This window comes from Monodelphis domestica, chromosome 3 (assembly GCF_027887165.1).
Source record: "Monodelphis domestica isolate mMonDom1 chromosome 3, mMonDom1.pri, whole genome shotgun sequence".
In the NCBI taxonomy this organism is placed as follows: domain Eukaryota; kingdom Metazoa; phylum Chordata; class Mammalia; order Didelphimorphia; family Didelphidae; genus Monodelphis; species Monodelphis domestica.
In genome coordinates, this window is record NC_077229.1 from 124,280,373 (window position 1) to 124,299,839 (window position 19,467).

At 38.8% G+C, this 19,467-nt stretch overlaps 1 protein-coding gene across 1 annotated transcript in view; it reads right to left on the reverse strand.

Annotated features, from left to right (window-relative positions):
* TG (thyroglobulin) overlaps positions 1–19,467 on the reverse strand; it is a 384,892-nt gene that overhangs the window by 328,297 nt on the left and 37,128 nt on the right. The window contains exons 13-16 of the mRNA XM_056821020.1: positions 16,991–17,068; positions 16,030–16,142; positions 14,099–14,210; positions 11,349–11,549 (exon numbers count right to left, since the gene is read on the reverse strand). Of these exons, the coding sequence (XP_056676998.1) occupies positions 11,349–11,549; positions 14,099–14,210; positions 16,030–16,142; positions 16,991–17,068 (504 nt within the window). The remainder of the gene's footprint in view (positions 1–11,348; positions 11,550–14,098; positions 14,211–16,029; positions 16,143–16,990; positions 17,069–19,467) is intronic.

Genomic DNA, 19,467 nt, shown 5'->3' on the forward strand with positions numbered 1-19,467 from the left:
GGGCTAAGAATCATAGAACACCATAACCATGAAAGAATTTCATTTGTTGCTGACCCCCAAAACAAACGCATACAGGGTACACTCAAAGGATATAATATGTGGCAAACAATGACTCATACAGGAGGGATAATATAGAAGTCCCTCAAGAGACATGAGGAAGGAGAACTCAGGATTTAGAATCAGAGAGACCTGTGTCAGAGAGCCAGGTCTGGAGGCAGGAGGTCCTGGGTTCAAATAGAACCAGAGACACTTAACTCCCATTGCCTAGCCCTTACCACATTTCTGCCTTGGAACTGAAATATGATATTGGCCAAGATGGAAGGTAAGGGTTTAAAAAGAATAGAAAAGTCCTGTGCCCAAATTCTGCCTCAAATCCTTACTGTGTGACAATAGTTAAGTCAGTTGATCTATCTGAGTAATTTTCCTAACTAAAAAAGGATGATGATAATATCTATGGCTTTATACTGGATAGCATGGTGTAATGGATCATAATTTAACAAGCTTTTGTATTGCACTTTAAGATTTGCTTTACAAATATTATCTGATTTTATCCTCACAATAATCCTGGGAAATAGATGCATTATTATCCCCATTTTACAGGGGAGGAAGTAGGCAGACAGAAGTGAAGTTATTTGTCTAGTCACAGATCTAGTAACTATTGATTTATGATTTGAATTTAGGTCTTCTAACTCTGAGTCCAGGACTTTTACCCTCTGTGCCATCTAGCTGAGATCATAGATTCTTCTAAGTAATCTAAGTAGCTTGAGTAGAGCTCTGGAAAATGTAGACCCAGAAATTAACCCAGGAAAGAAATTTGCTTAGTTATTCGGTTTAACACAAGTCTGTGGCCATAAGCAAGTGATACTCTTCAGCAAAGAAGACTCTAAGCTCTCCTCACTTCTCTTCTGTTATATCATAGGTATTTGTGCATTTGCCCTCCTCTCTTCTTTCCCATTAGATTGTGAACTCCTTGAGTATAATGATCATGTCATCGCTGTATTCCTCAGCTCACCTTTCCTCCCCTTCCAATGACTAGCACAAGACCTTTTACACAGCATTTAGTTACCCTAGGGGGAATTATGGAAACTGATAAATCAATAATCATTATGGGTATTCCTGCTCCCTTAGGTTTCATGATAACTTATTGGGGTGAGGAGAAGGGGAGACAAGTGCAGATAGAGATCCAGAGTCATCATTTCATAGATATAAAAGAGTTTCCAAGTGTGAACTGATACATTTCAGCAACTGCTTCTAACTTAAATCTACACAGGGATGCCAAAGCAACTAGGTGGATAGCGTGCTGGTCCTACAGTCAGGAAGACCTCAGTTCAAATCCAGCCTCAGATATTTATTAGCTTTGTGACCTCAGACAGGTCACTTAACCCTGTTTGCCTCAGTTTCTTCATCTGCAACTGGAAATGAGCTAGAGAAGGAAATGACAAACCACTTCACAATCTTTGCCAAGAAAATCCTAAATGGGGTCAAGAAGCGTCAGACACAACTGAACAACACTAACAACTAAATATTTGCCCACGGCTCTACTATGATGAAAATTACCCCAAGAGAATGATTTTGGGGTTAAGAATATAAATGTATGGGTTATTTCAGGTTTATTGATCAGGCCAGCAACATAACCAGTAAAATGATGTTATAAGTCTCTGTGGCTCTCTTGTGATAAAGGGACAACCCAAACTGGGTCAAGCAGCTTAATAAATAAATTATTTTATTTATGATTAAGTCCATCCCTTGAGTTTCTATAATTGGTAAAAGCTAATTAAGAAGTGGTCCATCAACCTATTCACCCCTCCCTATCCTCACAGATGGACATGCCGCATATAGAGGAAAATAACTCTTCTCCCCTTCACTTATTAACAAAATTCTGTTAAAAAGGAAGTCATTCCTTGGAATTCCCAAGGACAAAGAAAATGCAAAAAGCAGCAGACTGGATGGTATCTCTGACCCAGATCCCAGACACAGAAATACATAGGTATTTTCCCTAATATGTAGGAATGAATACAGTATATGAAAATAAATTCTCACAGCTCTCAGAGGTTATGGGACTTGTCAATGGTCACACATATATTGTCAGAGACAGGATGCAAACTGCCCTTCCTTACTCCATCCACTACTTCATGCTGCTTATTATGGCTATTAAATCATTTTATAAATATTGTCACATCTATCACATACCAAGTGGACAAATAAGTCTTTGGTGCTGCCTACCTCCCTTCAGTAATCCTTTTCTCCCAATACCTGAAATTATTTTATTCTCATTAAAGCAACTAGAAAGCCTAGCTACCCTTATGGGCACAGATTAAAGGCCATCTCCTCTATGAATACCTCTTGATCTCTCCATATCAGGGAATCTTATCAACAAACCTCCAAGAAACCCAGTGGTCATGGATGAGTAGTAAAAGTCAATCTTTAACAGAAATAAAGCCTCTCCCTCATTGATGAATATAGGCAGCAAACGCTATTTTAAAGAAGGGTTCATAGTTTCGCCAGACTTCAAAATGGATTCATGGCACAAAAAAAGATGAAGAAGCACTGCTCTATACAGAAGAGATCTCTAGTTCCTCTGAAAGGTCTTTCAACCTTAGATAATAGCTAAGATCATAGATTTGTTCATGTAATTTAAGTTACTTGAATGGAGCTCAGGAAAATGTAAACCCAGAAACTTCAACAGGGTGTCTTATCTCCTCGCCACACTAGAAACTACATCATAGCAGGAAGGACCTCTCTTATCTCTGAGAGCAAAGCAGGATGAAGCATAGAATACAGCAATTGTTCAAGACCTATTCATTGCATCAGATTGATTTTTCCTCTTATCCAATGAGACTGTGACTTGGAACTGGAAAAGATATCAGAAGAAATCTAGTTCATCCCCATCCTTCTACAGATGAGAAAATGATAACTCAGAAAACTGACTGATTTAAGATCACATGTCTAGGAAGCATCAAAGAGAGGACATTCTCTCAGATCATGTCTAAGAACTTAAAGGATCTCTGATTTCATCTGTTATAGGCATTTCCTTCAGAAATGCATATTATACCTTTTTATCACTTGGTAAACAGTTTTCTTTTCTTTCCTATAGCTCTTGCATTCTGTGTCATAGAATCAGTACTGTGTATTGGTTCCAAGGGAGAAGAGCAGTAAGGGATAGGCAGTGGAGGATAAGTAACTTGCCCAGGTTCACACAGCTAGGAAGTACCCAAGGTCATATTTGAACCCAGGACCTCCCATCTCTAGGCCCAACTTTCTATCTATTGAGCCACCTTGTTTTCAAGGGCTTCTGTGGCCAAAATATTAATCCCTCTGTAACCAGCCTAGTGAGGAGCCTCACTGAACTCAGTCTAACTTGTCCCCAGATGACCATCATAAAATCCATGGCTAAAGGCCCATGCACAAAGTCATACCAGTTTGATGGCCTCGTCTAGACCTTGTGCTACCCTGCCATATAGTAGAACCTCAGAGAACCCAGCATTACCACTGAATCATCATGAAGTTTTAGAGTAGGAATTGAGTGGAGAATAATTGGGGAAAGATCAAAGATCACTTTTAGGGCTCATTTGTAGGCTCCTGAATTCTTCTTTGCTGAAGAAAAAGCAATTCATTGTACCCTAGTTTCAATGAATACCTAATAGTCTTATGTTTTACCAAGGAACAAAGGAGACTATAGTGAAAGAGGTCTCTGGAGAATTTTAGCCTTCTTTTCCCTTGGATTAACCATCTAGCCAACCCCATAAAATGATAGGGTTAAGGCAAATGACCCCTGAAGTTTTTTTTCACCTCAAAAATTAGTCTAGATAAATAAAACAATGTATATGAAATCCATTGGAAACAGATGTGCTCTATAAAGCTGCCTCAACAGATGGAAACACATCGAGCTGGAAAGGCTTTGCACAAAACCCTTTGAGAATTCTCTAAAGTCTACCCCACCCCAATCCAAACTCCTTCAAGGCCTTTCACAACATGCCACCTACCTGTCTTCCCTCCTTTACCTCACATTAATATAACATGAATCCATACACAGCTATACCACATGCCTACTAAACCATTCATAGTCCCTTTCATGCTTTCATATCTATAAACCATTGCTCATTCTTTTTCATTTTAAAACTCCCTCTCCACACTTTGGCTCACAAAAGTTCTTCCCATCCTGTAAACATTAGCTCATAAACCATCTCCTTCCTGAAGCTTCAGATATTTTTTCCTCTAACAATCTTCCCTCAAACTTTGTGACATTTTTTGGTATTATCATAGGATGCATTTTATAAATAGAGTTTATGCTTCAAGAGGGCAGGGTTGACTTGTCCTTTGAATCTCTTCCCAACACCTCCCAAAGTTCTCTTCACATTTAATTAGAAGTACTTCACAAATGTTTGTTAAATTTGATAGGACTTGCCCAAGATTATGCATTTATTCAGCAGAATATTTGGAACTTGAACCCAAGTTTCTTGACCCCCTTCTCTCCCCAGTCATCTGTTCCTTCTACTTCAACAGGATACCTATGAGGAATATAGAGCAAGGCCTTTAGAACTGTGTGAACCTTCTCAAGCCACTGGGGATAAGATGGAATTAAAAAAAGCTAGACTTCACTGTTTCTGGGTGTGAACTTTAGATTACTCCACCCTACTTAGTCTAACAAAAATCAGGAATGTCTACACCCATACTTAAGGATTAAGTATTTAGGAGGATGGCCTATGACAGACATGTGCTAACAAATGACAAATCAGAAACAACTGACAGACCCTTGGGCTGTCCTAAGTCAAGCCTATGTGAGACACAGGAAAGTAATGTAAAACCATCTATATATTTTGCGTCTCTTCCTCTCTCCAGCCTCTTTGACGGCAGAGAGGTGGCTGGTGGCAGCTTGCTGATCATGTCGGCATCTTGGCAGTGGTGGCAGCTATTGTCTGGGTTTAGTGGTGAGTTTTCCCTGATACCATACTGGAGGAAGCCTAGATCTCTTGGTGTTTAGGATGCTTCCAAACACTATCCTCTTAGAGAAAGCCTCTAATTTTCAAGGACCTTGTGGCCAAGGACTTTGAACTCTCCTGGCACAGGCCCAGCAGGAGAAATCCTATACCTTTTCCCTCTCTTCTCCTTGATTTCTTTCCTATATATTGATTAAACCACCATATATTTCCAAACTGAATGGAGTATTTTATATGGAATATCCCCTGGTGACCAAAAATTAAATTTAAATTAGGTCACAACCCTAAATTATCCTTACATGGGTTTAAATCCTAGCTCAGCCACTCATTGACTGTGACCTTGGGCAAGTCATTTCTATAAAAATAGAATTAATAATACATGCCCTCCCTAACTTACAGGTTTATTGAGAGGACGAAATGGGTTTAATGTGAGTAGTGTGGGGGAAGGGAAAGGGTGGGAGGGAGAGGGAAAGAAAGGGAGAAGAAAGAGAAAAAGAGGGAGGAGAGAGGGAGAGGGAAGGAGAGAATGAAAGGGAGAGGGAGAGAAAGAAAGAGAAAGATTTTATAAGGCTGTTTTCCCTAGATTCTCTTTTTTGGAAACAGAATAATGAATGTTTTCAATTAGCTGTCAAGGGATTTGCCTCATGATTTTTACAAATATTGCATAAGATGTTGACACTTTTGCTGCCAGCACTCATAATTCCATCCATATTCACATATTGTCAAGTAAGTGTGTCCTTCAGCCTGTTTCACCAGCCCTATCGAATTCTTTTCTGCTTTCCTGCATTCATAAATCATTCCAGGAAGTAGGCTCAAAGAATCACAGAATCTCAGAAGTAAAAGGAGCATCAGAGGACAGCCAACCCAACCTGTGATGAGACATTGGCCTGGATGACTCGTAAACCACTTTTAATTCTGACATGCTATGCTATGCTATACCCCTCATCAACATTCAGTTCAACCATTCAGAGTGATAACCATTGATTAATGTCATTTTCAAAGCACAAAAGATACAAAAATAAAAATTAATCATCCCCTGCCCTCAGTGAATTTATGTTCTACTAGGGGACGTCACCAAATATACATATGAAGAAATGGGAAATACCAAATCTAATTCCAAGATTAAAGGAGAGTGCATTTACATGGGGCATCATCAGGAGACACCTCACATAGTAGGTGATATTAGAGTCTTTTTTAAAGTCAGGATTTTATAAGACAGAGATGAGGAGGGAAGCATGAAATTCCTGATGACGTCCACTGAAAGACTTCTCATGATTGAAAACACTCTACCTCGTTAGTTAGCCCTTACGGTTTTTTAACCAACTCAAACATGTCTCTATTTCTTCCACCCTCTGTTTCTACTTCAGTGTTCTGGAGTCAGAGAACCAATCTAACACCTCATAGCTCTCCACATAATTGAACACAGCAATAATAACCACCCTCTCCTCCTCTAAAGAGTTCTCTTCTCCAGTATAAACACCCTCTGTTCCTAAAACTGGCTGTCATATGGCTTTAATACAATTGTAAGGTTAATTTATTCCTCAAATGTTAAAATGGCATCATAAAGGAGGCTCAGAGGAAAGGCAAGGACATTGAACTGAGACTTAGGAGCCTGCCTAACTTTGCTGTGGTTTGGGGCAAGCTTTTCAGAGCCTCAGTTTCTCCATCTATAAAATGAGGGAGGATTATAAAAGCTCTTCCCAGCACTACTAAGCTATGAGTCTTATGCAGAAAACATCTGTGGAGACTGTTCTCGTGAAAACCCTCATTGTATCCAATGTGCAGAACAGAGTGACGTGGACACTTGGCAACTGTTCCACTAACACTGAACCTCAGACCTGTCCTAGTTCTTTATTGTGATACATTCCACAGTTTGTGAATGGCTTTTCCTGTTTCCTAGTTGCCTGCTCAGGATGCATGAGACATTAGGACAAGGACCGGAATGTCAGGTCAAATAAGAGAGAATTTCTACCCCATGCCCAGGAATAATAATCCCTTCCATGGGCACATTACTTTGTATTTTACAAAGATCTTCTACTCTCACCGCATCTCTGGGGAAGGATCAGAGAGTTTAAGAGCCAGATGGGATGTGCAAGATCATCTGGTCCAATACCTTCATTTTAGATGTAAGGGAGCTTAGGTACAGAGTTTAAGTGACTTGCTTAGTCCAAAAGTCAATAAACCTTTATTAAACCGTGACTATGACCTAGACACTGTTCTCTAGGCACAAAGCTAGGATGAGAATTTCAAACAAGAGGCTAGTAAATAAAGAACCAAACCTCCTGAATTTCAGCTCAAGACTCTTTCTGTAGTCTTATACCTAAAGTAGCTCTTATTAATAAAATAGGAGAAAGCAGGATAGGAGACACTTTCACCATCTAATGATAATTAAATAATAATAGTGGCTTAATGGACTGAGACCCAGGTCCAAAGATGGAAGATCCTGGGTTCAAATGTGGCCTCAGATACTTCCTAGCTGTGTAATCCTGGGCAAGTCACTTAACCCCTATTGCCTAGCCCTTACAGCTCTTCTGCCCTAGAACCAATACCCAGTTTTGATTCTAAGATGGAAGGGAAGGTTTAAAAAAAAACCATCAAGGGGTTTTAGTCAAATCAAGTCAACATTTACTTAGTACTACTGTGTGCCAGATGCTGCTCCAGGGATATAAAGAAAGCAAACATGAAACAAAACAAAACAAAAAAACAAAAACTACTCAATTCCTTCCCTCAAGGAGCATAGAATGAAATGGAAGACAAGAAAGAACTATGCACAAATAAGACAAAGACAAGATAAATTGGAGATAATTTCAGGACTAGTATTAAAGGGAAACAGAAAGGCTTCATTTGGAAGATCTGTACTAAGCCTTAGGAATGGAGGAGAGGAGAGAACCCCCGACATGAAGGACAATAAGCAAGTATTGTTTTGAGGAACCCCAAGGAGACCCATATCACTTGGATCAAAGGGTATGTGGCAGAGAGTAAGATATCAGAATACTAGAAAAATGATAGATAGGAAACCAGTGAGAAAGGTTTTCAAAAGCCCATCAGAGGATTTGTATTGATACTTAAGGGGAATAGGGAGCCACTGGAGTTTACTGAGTATTGGAGGAGAAACATGATCTGATATATCCATTATGAAATTTTCTTTGTCATCTGAATGGAGGATGGATTGGAGCACAGAGAGCCTTGAGGCAGGCTGACCCACCAGCTGACTATTGCAATAATGAAGGCATGAGGTGATGAGGGACTGAACCAGGATGGTTGGTGACAGTGTCAGAGGAGAGAAGGGGACATATTCAAGAGATGTTTCAAAGGTAAAACTGATGGGTCTTGACAAGTTCACTACAGTCTCAAATGGGTCATGATGCATAATGTGGCAGCCAAAAATATGAACAAGCTGTTAACCTGTACTAAGAAGGAAAGCAACTAATTTATTAAGTGCCTCCTGTATCCTCAGAGCAGGGACTACTATTGTTATTGCTGAAAATACAAAAGAATAAATTTAAAAAAATAAATAAGGCAACTTTAGGCCCCATTTAACATTTAGAAAAATCCACAAGTGAAATGGGCCCTCTTGTGAGGGAACATGAATTTTCTCTGCCTGGTGGTCTTCAAGCAAAGGCTGGGGGAGGGTCACTTTTCCTGATGTAGCGGGGAATCTTATACAGTTAGTGGTGAGAAGAAATGGCCCCTGAAATTCTGGGAATCCAGGCAGATCTCCTGGTTACTATTTATCCTGGCATCTTCATGAATCAGAGGTTTGGAAATAACAGAGCAATCCAGGGAAGCCCCTTTTGTTGCAGGAGAATGAGGACAAATCTTTCTTTCTCTCTCTATTTTTTTTTTTGGCAAATTTTTACATATTTCCCTCAAGAAACCTTCCTGCTCCAACCCCTCCCCCTTACCACTGTTTTCCTGATACACTCCCAGAAGTCCTGCACATCATAATAGTCCCCATCAAGTTCTGTAAAACTGTCAAAGAAGGGTAACAACACAGAATTTAAGCACTAGAAGAGCCTGCAGAACCTAAAATGTTAGAACCCAGATAGTAGCATGGTACAGATGAACCTTGCTTTCTTCCCTGCAAATTGTGAAGACTTAGACATGGACTGTATGTTTTCATTGAAATTTTCCTTGATAGCATAGATAAGGTGTAGCAATAAGAATTAAGATAAGAAAAAGATTAAGACTATTTTTTGGGAAATATAATAATAAGATTAGGTATAGCTTTAAAATTACATAGAATAGCAAGCATATGGGAGAGATTTTTTCTCTCCCATATGCTTGAAGGGGGAAATTATAAGGATGATATTAGAAATTGGGTTTTGTTATATTAGTTTAGAGATAAGAAGTAGAGAAGCTGGCTTGAGAAAGAATTGGAGTTTCAAGAAGAACTGAGACAGTGTCAGTTTCAAATGTTGACAGTTTAATGTTTTTTTTCTGTGGCAGTTATTCTCTCTGGGTGTGACTGTTACTCTGAGGGAGTTGAGAGTTACTCTCTGAGAGGTAGTGAGGAGTTACTCTCTCTCCGAGTCCTAACTTGGTTCTTGTGGAGACTCAGCCAGCTAGCCTTTGTTATTTTTATAACTTGGAGGCAAAGTTAAGAATTATAAAGGTAATAGTGTTAGTTTATTTAGAATAGTAAAAATTTGGGTCAGTAAGATCAGGAAGGATCAGTGTAGCCTGTGAAAAAATGACAAGTGTTTCCTTGCAGAACCAGGGAGTTTTAGTTGGGTTATAATCCTTTAGAGTTAGAAATTCTTTTATCCTTATATTTCAATAAATATTTTATTTTTTATAATAAGAGTCTCTTTAGCATCCTTGTGTCTGGCCCTGCAGAGAAATTCACTTATGAGCTTCACTTCACTGATGCAAATTGAAGATACTTTGTAAGCACAGCAAACAGAGTATCTAATCAGTTTATAATCAATAATCAATTAATTGCCCATTATTTTTACAGTCTGCTCTTTTATTTTTACACTACTAAGATAACCAAAAGGCTAGGGGATTGATAATATGTTTCCATGGCAAAATTTGAACCCAGATTTTCTTGGTTTTGAAGTCAAACTCTTGAACTACCATGTTACCTCTCTACTGTAGACAACTCACAGAAGGGTCCTAAACCCAAGAGTCATTAGAAGATGGTAGAAATAGAATGGACCTTAGAACCAAGAATATCAGCTCTCAAAGACCCTTTAAGATACAATTTTAGAACCAAAAGATATCTTAGAAATGACCTTCACCATTCAGTTTACATATGTGGATGTGATTCACCCAATGTCACCCATTTGGGTCAGAGAAGAAAAGAAAAGAGAGAAAGAGGAACTGGACTTTCTGAATTCTGTTCCCTAAATGGCAACTCCTTCCACTGATTTGCTAGTCATTCCCCTTTCCATCTTCTCTCTGACCCTGTATGACTTAAGGGACAGGATCCCTCAGCATATCAGATTTGGTACTTTTTGGACTTCGGATGTGTCTCTTTGATCAGGGAGGAAGGTTTAGAAATTGTATCTCCTTTGGCATTGATGGTAAATTAACCTGTATAGGAATAATTAATGGAGAACACTCTATTTTCTTCCTGTCCTGGATATGCAATTTCGTTTCTTTCCAGCCCAACAGTCAAGTTTTAACTAAACCCAACCAGAGGTCTCCCCAGACTACAGTGAATTGAGGGGACTGCTCCAGGTCCTCTACTTAAGACATTCTCTTATTATATATTGGCAGTACCTAGGCAATGACTCAGAGAGATGGCCATGTAGGTAGAGAGAGATAGCTTGGCCAGCTTGTACTAACAAAGATTAGAATCTCGCATACATACACATGCATGTAATACATATTATAAATACATATATTTACATATATGCATACACATATGTATTTATATATGTAAAATATCTCTAAATCTTCTACTAGCATTGTAATCCTCAATGTCCTTTATCCCTACACACCAGCTCATCATGATTCTTGTATAAGATCGACTTTCCTTGAATATCTATCCTTATTGTTCATTTTAAAGCATAAAGCATTGTATATAGCAAGTACTTAATGCACAATTATTGAGGTAGCATGGTGGAATAGAGCATCAGACCTAGAGTCCTGGGTTCAAATTTTATCTCTGACACTTCCTAGCTATGTGTTCCTAGGCAAGTCATTTAATCCCAATTGCCTAGCCCTTAAAGCTCTTCTGCCTTAAAACTGATCAATCTAAGACAAAAGGTAAGGGTTTTAAAAAATTATAAAAATAATTATTGAAAGAATCCATCCACACATCCATCCATCATCTTACATCCATCTTACTTCAACATTATTGGAGCCCAGGGAAAAGCAAAGAGTGATCTGTTCTAGGCTTTGCCTCCATAGGCTCAGCCCTGGCTCACACCCCTCATCAGGTTGATTGTGATCATGGCTTACTTTCACATGAGGGTCTGCCTCCATGGACTCGTGTTCCTGGCACCTCCTCGCCATTTGCAAGCACACACCAGCAGCTCTCCTGATCCAGGTCACACTGCACTGGCGAGAAACGTCCGTCCCTTCCTTCACAAGTAGGGATATATCCACTGCCAACTTCCCTCAAGTTGGCTTTTTCCATTAATGTGTTACAAGTGCTAGGGCCTCGAGGCAAAAAGACAACCCATTGTCACTTAGAAAGTCTTAGAGGGAGAGGTAATAACTTTTACTTCATCATTCATTCATGCAGCAAATATTCAAAGAAGCATAAAACATGAAGGCTGCCTTCAAGTAGCTTATAATCTAACAGGGGAGATAGGACTAATAATACACTTGAAAAGTTAAGTAAATAATACAAGAACTAATATACATAAAAATAATAAAATTAAATATTATAAAAAACATAGAATAGCATAAAAAAGAACAGAAGACTTCCTCAAAGAAGTCACTGTGAAAACTGTTCCATGTCTCCTAATGAACTTATGCAACACCAAATTTTATATATATAACATATCAAAAGGTAAAGTAATTACTGCCTGGAGAGGAGAAATTCCAAGAAAACTTCCTTGAAGGGGTAGCATTTGAATTGAGTTCTAAAGATTGGAGAGGAATTCACCGGCTGAGAACAGGTAAAGAGTGTATTCTGGACATAAATCAGAGGCAGTAAAGGAGGCAGGCATGTCCAGATTTTTATCAGGGAGAAGCTTTTCTTATTTGGCAGGAGCTAAGTCTGAGGGAAGGATTGCTTTATTTCTGTTTGTATCTGTTGCACCTTGCAGAGTGCCTGTCACAAAGGCTGTCACTTAGGAAATATTTGGCAAAGGACTAGTAGACTGATTTCATAAAGGGGAATGATATGAGACTGAATAAGTTTGGACATGATTTCTAGTGTAACATTCTATATTATATCTGTTTAAAATTTTCTATTTTATGGTTCTGATATATTGGTGTATATATGTGTGTGTGTATTATGTATATATGTAATACATATGCTTTTTTTAAAATCAGACTAGCAACTCTTTAAGATAGCTAAATACCCAAAGGAAAGATCTATGAAGTCCCAAGTGTAGGAAACTCCCAGTCTGAGAACTCCCTCCACCAAGACAAATTTCAACTATCTATGATTTCACAGATAATTTGTAGGTATCTGCCTGAGGCATATAGTCAATGTGACTTGACCAGGCTCACTTGGAGGTAGGATCTGTTCTTGACACTGGTATATATACCCTTCAATCCAAAGCGCCATTTAATGATAAGATCTATTAGAGGACTTAGACATAAATCAATTACTTCTATGTTTGAAGAAGCAGTGTTATGCAGTAGGTGGAATGATAGACTTGAAGGAAGGGAGTGAGGAAGGAAGGAAGGAAGGAAGGAAGGAAGGAAGGAAGGAAGGAAGGAAGGAAGGAAGGAAGGAAGGAAGGAAGGAAGGAAGGAAAGAAGGAGGGAAGGAAGGAAGGAAGGAAGGAAGGAAGGAAGGAAGGAAGGAAGGAAGGAAGGAAGGAAGGAAGGAAGGAAGGAAGGAAGGAAGGAAGGAGGGAAGGAGGGAAGGAAGGAAGGAGAGAGGAAGGGAGGGAGAGAGGGAGGAAGGGATTGATGAAGGAAGGAGGGAGGGAGGGAGGGAGGAAGGAAGGAAGCAAAGAGAGCAAAGAATAAGGAGAGGAAGGAAAGAAAGATGGAAGGAAGCAAGGAGAAAAGGAAGGAGGGAGGAAAGGAAAAAGAAAAGAAGGAAAGAAAGAAGGAAGGAGGGCTGAAGGGTGAGAGGGAAGAAGGAAATAATTTTCTGCTGACTCTCATACATGATTTGAATAGATCAAAAGTATAATAGGCTTCCTTTCTTTAGATTTGGTTCCCTAATTTTGCTCCCTCTCTGCTCGCTCTCTCTCTCTCTCTCTCCATTTTTTTCATTCCTCTTGTAGATTAGTTGTCCAGTAAAATCCCAATCATTCCCCTCATCTTGCTTTTCCTCCCCATTCTAGTGTTTGGGATTTGGAATTGGTAAGATGTCAACTCATTTCAAATAAAGTGAGGCATCAATTGCAGTCCTAGAATGAGAGAATCATAGAATGTTAGAGCTGGAAGGGAGCTTCAAAACATAAAATTTTAGAACATGGAATGTATGTGAGCCTGGTACTATTATTCTGAGCTGCAGATTATTAAATTACCAGTCAGAAAACTGTTATGACAGAGGGACATATATTTTGTGATGAGTCTGATATGTTCCAATACCATGTGCTTGTCAAGACTGTTCTTTCTCTAAACCAAGGAAGTCTTTTTTTCCTTTGTTGAATTTCTCTCCATCTCTAAAGTCAAACTCAAATGCAACTTTCTCCAAACACCCATTCAGTAACTCCTGTTCCCCCTCAGGTCTTACAAAGCATTTTGTTTTGTAATTAATGTACTTATCACATTGTTTTGTTATTAAAGTGATCTGGGTCAGTTTCTTATCTCTTCTAGGGAAACTATAAGGGCTAGAGACAGTGTTTAATCTAAACTTTTTCTTTACCATGATATGGGGTATAATTTTTAATAAATATTTATTCTACTGAAGATTCAAAGCCTTTGGTGGATAACATGAGGAACTTACCTAAGGCACAAAAATTCTTGGATTCTATTGATTTCCTTCCCTGTTTTGCTAACATAGAAGGAAATTAAATTCAGCCCCTGGATGACATAGCCCTGCTCTAGGAAGCTGAACTGGCATAATTACTTACACGGGTTGCTGCTGTTAGAAGGGAGTTCACCAAGTCGGGTGCCCTCCCTAGATGCCAGGTTGACACACCAGGTATTGCTCTCTGATTCCTGTAGCCGGTTGTATTCTCCTGTCTAAAACAAATGCATGATAGCTTGACTTCTTCTCAGCTGATCCCTCAGTTACCAAGAAGCCCAATGCAAAGAGAGATGGACTTCTCAGAACTGAAAACCATTTATTGAAAAAAGAAAAAAAAGCAATATCCTTAGGGAAGCCTGACCATCTGCAGCCTGAGATACCAGTGGAATTTGAGGTGCCACTTCAATGGAGATGTGGGGAATTTGTTTGTCAAAAGCAAATCATATAGAAAGACAGCTTTCTAAATAGTTTTCTGGACTTAGGCAACATTAAAATGAATTACAGCAATATAAATAGGATAGAATGTGCTGAGATTTTTTTCTTCTAATTTAAGAACCCTGGAATCTTCATTGCCTAAGCAGAGCCATAAACTTTCACAGTTAGAAAAGATTTTAGAGAGCATCTTGTCCAATCTCCCTGATTTTACAGAGAAAGAAACCGAGGCCCAGAAAGAGAACTGTTTTTTTTTTTTTACAAAGTCACAGGTCTGCAAGTGTGGGGAAAATATTTCACAGAAAGAGTTTGAAATGTTTGAGTGAAGATTGATGGACAGCAAAGGCAGTTGGAATGGGGATGGGTGACTGGGAGAGTGACAGTGATTCTTTCCTGGCCCTCGACTTGAAGGAGCTCTCTCTGCCTCACAGAATAGAAACCACCCTTATTCCTGGATTTTCCCCAACTGTTTGCTCTACCTGGATTCCTAAGATCATATCATCGAACTAAAGGATTTAAGGGGAGTGGTTTGAACTGTAAGGAGGGTCTTTAGAGGCCTTAACCTGAAGAGATAGGCCTAACCAGCTCTGAAGGTCAGATTCTCTTTTCCCTCTTGCTATCTACTGCTAAAGACTTTGAACTTAAGAAAGCTAGCATAGATATAGCATGGACAGGAATAAAAGAAACCCTCCACAAACCTTCAAGGCCTGGCCTCAGCTCAAAAGCTGAGAGAGACTCAAACCCAATCTGTGGCAAAGAATAGGGCAAATGCCTATTGCCTCTACCCTGATACCTTCCCAGTTTGAACTTGTTATTAAATTAATCTTTAGTTAAATAAACACAGTCAGATAATCTTTATAAGGGTGAGGGGACCCTGAAGGGAGTAAGGGTTTTTTTAGGGGAGAAGGTTCTCTGTAACCTCAAGTACCCTAAATCTTGAGGTGTCCATCCATGACTCTCTCCCCTTTCACCCTAGCATATTATCTGTAAGAAGAGTATTTTCTTACACAAGTAGCAGAGCTGGGGCTATCAGACAGCAGTTCTCTTGACTCTCCTCTTTCAAGCTTTCTCAGTTGGGCTATTAATCTTCCCTCGTAAAATCACCTCACACTGATAGAGCCCTTTAGAGTAAGGCCATGTGAGATAATAGAATGAGAAGTAGACTCACAGTCAGAAGACTTAAGTTCCTATTCAGACTCTGAGACTAGCAAGCTGTGGGGAAAAGTCTTTCCACCTCTAAGCCTCCATGTTAAAGTGAGTATAATAACAGTAGTAGTACCCAATGGGGTTATTAGGAACTAAATGTTTTATAAGCTTGAAAGTACCTTAGAGATTGACCATTTAATATAAAGGTCATGCTTTACAACAATCGTGCAAGATGGACAGCACTTAAATTGTTATCTCCATTTTATAGATAAGGAAATTGAGGTGCAGAGTAAAGAGTAAAATTGGGACTTGAACCTCCTTCTCCTGGTTCTTGATGCAGCATTTTCCACACTATCCCACACTATGCATTTCCTCAGAGAAGTTAGAAAACCTCTAAAATTATTGGAAAAATGGCCAATTATAGTACCTTTCCCTTCCTCCAATCCCATGGTTTACCTCTAGGCAGGATGGGGTGAATAGGTCTCCTGGAGAAGCATTGCCTTCAGCACTACCTTGTTCCCAATTGGAAATCAACCCATTAGTCTGAGATTTCTCACACACTGAGGGACCTGTTGGAGATTTAAAGGTATCCTTCATAAAATTTTAATGCCTTATGAAATATTAATTAACTAAAAAAAAGAACTGATGCCTTATTTACCAAGTTTTAAATAAAATGAAACCTTTTCCCTTTGGATCCACCTTCCTCAGATACTGGAAAACCACTCTACCAATGACTAAAGTGGAGAAAAAAAAAAGACCTTGGTTTTCCATTGTGAGGGTAACATGGCTGACTAAAATGGGCTAAATTGTCCCCTCCCCCACAATGACCTTCTTATTTTGATAAAATTCCAGTCAATAGACATTTATGAAGAACTTCCTATGGTCATGTTAGTTCAAGATTGGAAGGGGCCCCATCTAATCCAATCTATACCCAAAAGGACTCCCTCAGTAAAACATAATCCACAAATGGTTATCACCACCTCAGTCAGGCCAGTCCATTTCCAAGACTTCTGAGTGTTTGGAAGTTCTCTCCCATCCTATCTAACATAAATTTGCCTCTTTGTCACTTCCTCCCATGACACTTGATTCTTGGCCAAACAGAACAGACTGAATCCCATTTACATCTGAAAGTCCTTCAAATACTTATCTATCATGAAAACTTGAAGCTAAGAGAGGCAGAATGGATGTGACCAAGGTCACACAGGGAGGAAGGGAATAATCAAAAAGAGAACCCAGGTCCTCAGAGGACAAATCCAGAGCTGACTCCAGTCATTGTACCATGCCGTGGCGCATAGTGGGCAACTAATTGGATATTTGTAGATTTGACATTAGCTTTAAATTGAACCAACTGAACTGAACTGACTGATATAGCACTTAAATCATGATGAGATATTGGATCCCAGCAACTGTTACTTACACTGTGGCAATCTTGTGGAGCGAGCAGCCAAGGAGTCTGCAACATACTGTCCCTTCTCATCCACACACCAGCAGTGTCCTGGAGAAAAACCAACAGAAGCTATGATTTAACAACTTCTTTGTGCTTTCCAGTAAATAAGTCAATCGATTCTCTGACTTTTCTTCTAGATGTACAGTTTAGAAGAAATCCCATTTGAACCTTCTTTCCTCTAGCTTCTCAAAAATTTATAGTTCCAGTATTTAAAGGGGCCTTTAGCCCAATCCCCTACCTTCACAAATACCTTGATATCCCTTTTTTACAGATTTATATAAGAGGTAGCACTGGCCTGGAAATCAGGAGAACTAAATTCAAATCTTGACTCCACCTATTGCTAACTATATGACCTTGGGTAAATAAATCACTTACTTTTCCTGAGCCCTGGTTCCCTTATCTGTAAAATGGGAACAACAGTGCTTATATCAGCTACTTAACAACATTTGTTTTTGGTTACAAGGAACTTCACCCCTTTATTATCTCATTTGAGTGCCACTACAACCCTAGGGATAAATACTGATTACCATTTTATAGTTATGATCTGCTCAAAGTGCCCCAAGAAATAACTAGGGTAACCAGATCCTAGATCCTGGTCACCTGGCTTCATGTCATGTTCCCTGAACATTTTATTAGGGTTCTAGCAAGAAAGAGATCTCCCAAATGACATAATATATATGTATGTATATATATATATATATAATCTATCAATCAATAAACAACCTTTATCAAGTATATACTGTATGCCAGAACCTGTGCTGGGCTCTGAGAATACAAAGATAAGAGAAAAACAGTCCTTGCCCTCAAAGAATTTAAATTCTCATAGAATAGACAGCTTGCACAAATATGTAATATGCAAAAAACATCTTAACTGATAGTAAGGGAAAGTTTTAGGAAGAAGGAAAGAATTGATCTTGACTTTTTTTTAAACATTTATTTTATTTGATCATTTTCCAACATTATTCATTAGATCTTGACTTTTTAAGATGAGTAGATATTGCATTATATCAGACATTTACTAGCTATGTGACCCTGGGAAAGTCACTTAATCTTGTTTGCCTCGGTTTCCTCATCTGTAAAATGATCTAGAGAAGGAAATGGCAAACCACTCCAATATCTTTGCCAAGAAAACCCCAAATGAGGTCATGGAGAGTCAGACACAAATTGCAGAGATAAAGAGAAATCATCATGAAATTATAGATCTAAAACTGGGAAGAACCTTAGAGGTCATCTATTCTAGTCCTTTCATTTTACAGAAAAGGAAACTAAGGTGTATAGGCTGTGACTTTTCCAAAGTCATAGTGGTAGAGCCTGGAATCAAACTTATGTCCAAGATTTCAAAATCACCATTATTTCTCTTGCATCACTCTGAGGTATTAATGGTTATAAGAACTGTGTGAGCCATATTACAGAGGACTTTAACTGCCAGGCTAAAGATTTAAGATAAGAAATCCAAGCTTAATCTGACCCATATCCTAGATTTGGGATAATCAGACTTCAAAGGTGCCAGGGAAAAGATAAATGTGGATTCTCTATGGATTAAAATACTTGAAGAAGTCAGTCCAAGAGGGATGGGATATGGCCAAGAATAAAATTCTAAAGAAAGGGAAACAATTCCAATGAAAGTGAAAAAGGGGATTTATCTGAGGACACCTCTGTGCATACATATAAAAAGGATTCATCAGCAACTTAGACTTTAAAGAGCAATATACAGGAGACAGAAGCAAGCCTGGATATCAGACAGCATGACACATAGTAGTAAACTATTTTTATAGCATGGTAAAAATAGTTTCAAGAATGCTAAATTCAAAATGAGCTGAGGCTGGCAAGGGAAGCCAAGGCCAACAAAATAAGTTGTTTTTTTTTTTAAAGCTACAGTGGAAGAAAAATAAGGATTAAAAAAGGGATAGGATCTTTTTTGGGGATGGATTGAACAATAACTGCCATTGGAGCCAAAGTAAAGCAATTCAATTTTCATTTTGTTTCTATTTTCTCCACAAAGATGAATGGTTTTTACACCGGAAATCTTAGTGGGGAAATGATAAACAGAGTTATTACTCAAAATAATTAGGGTGATAAGGAGGAAACTAATTGCCCTTAATGAATTCAAGTTATCAGATGAATGACTATCATCGGGTCTTGAAAAAACTGATAGATGTGACTGCTGGGTCACTGTCAATGATGCTTGAAAATATCAGGAAAACAGGAGAGGTACCATGAAATTGGAGAAGTACAGTTGTTGCCCCAGCTTTAAAAAAAGAGAGAGAGAGAAAATGGAAAGAGAACTGAATGAAATCTAAAGCATTGAGTTTGGCTTCCATTCCTGACAGTCTTCAACACAGAGATTGTATACTACACACAGAGGAGATTGACTTGTTTTGGAGTCAGATTAGATGACCACTGAGGCTCTTTCTAACTCAAATTTATTGATTTTATGATTTTGAGTT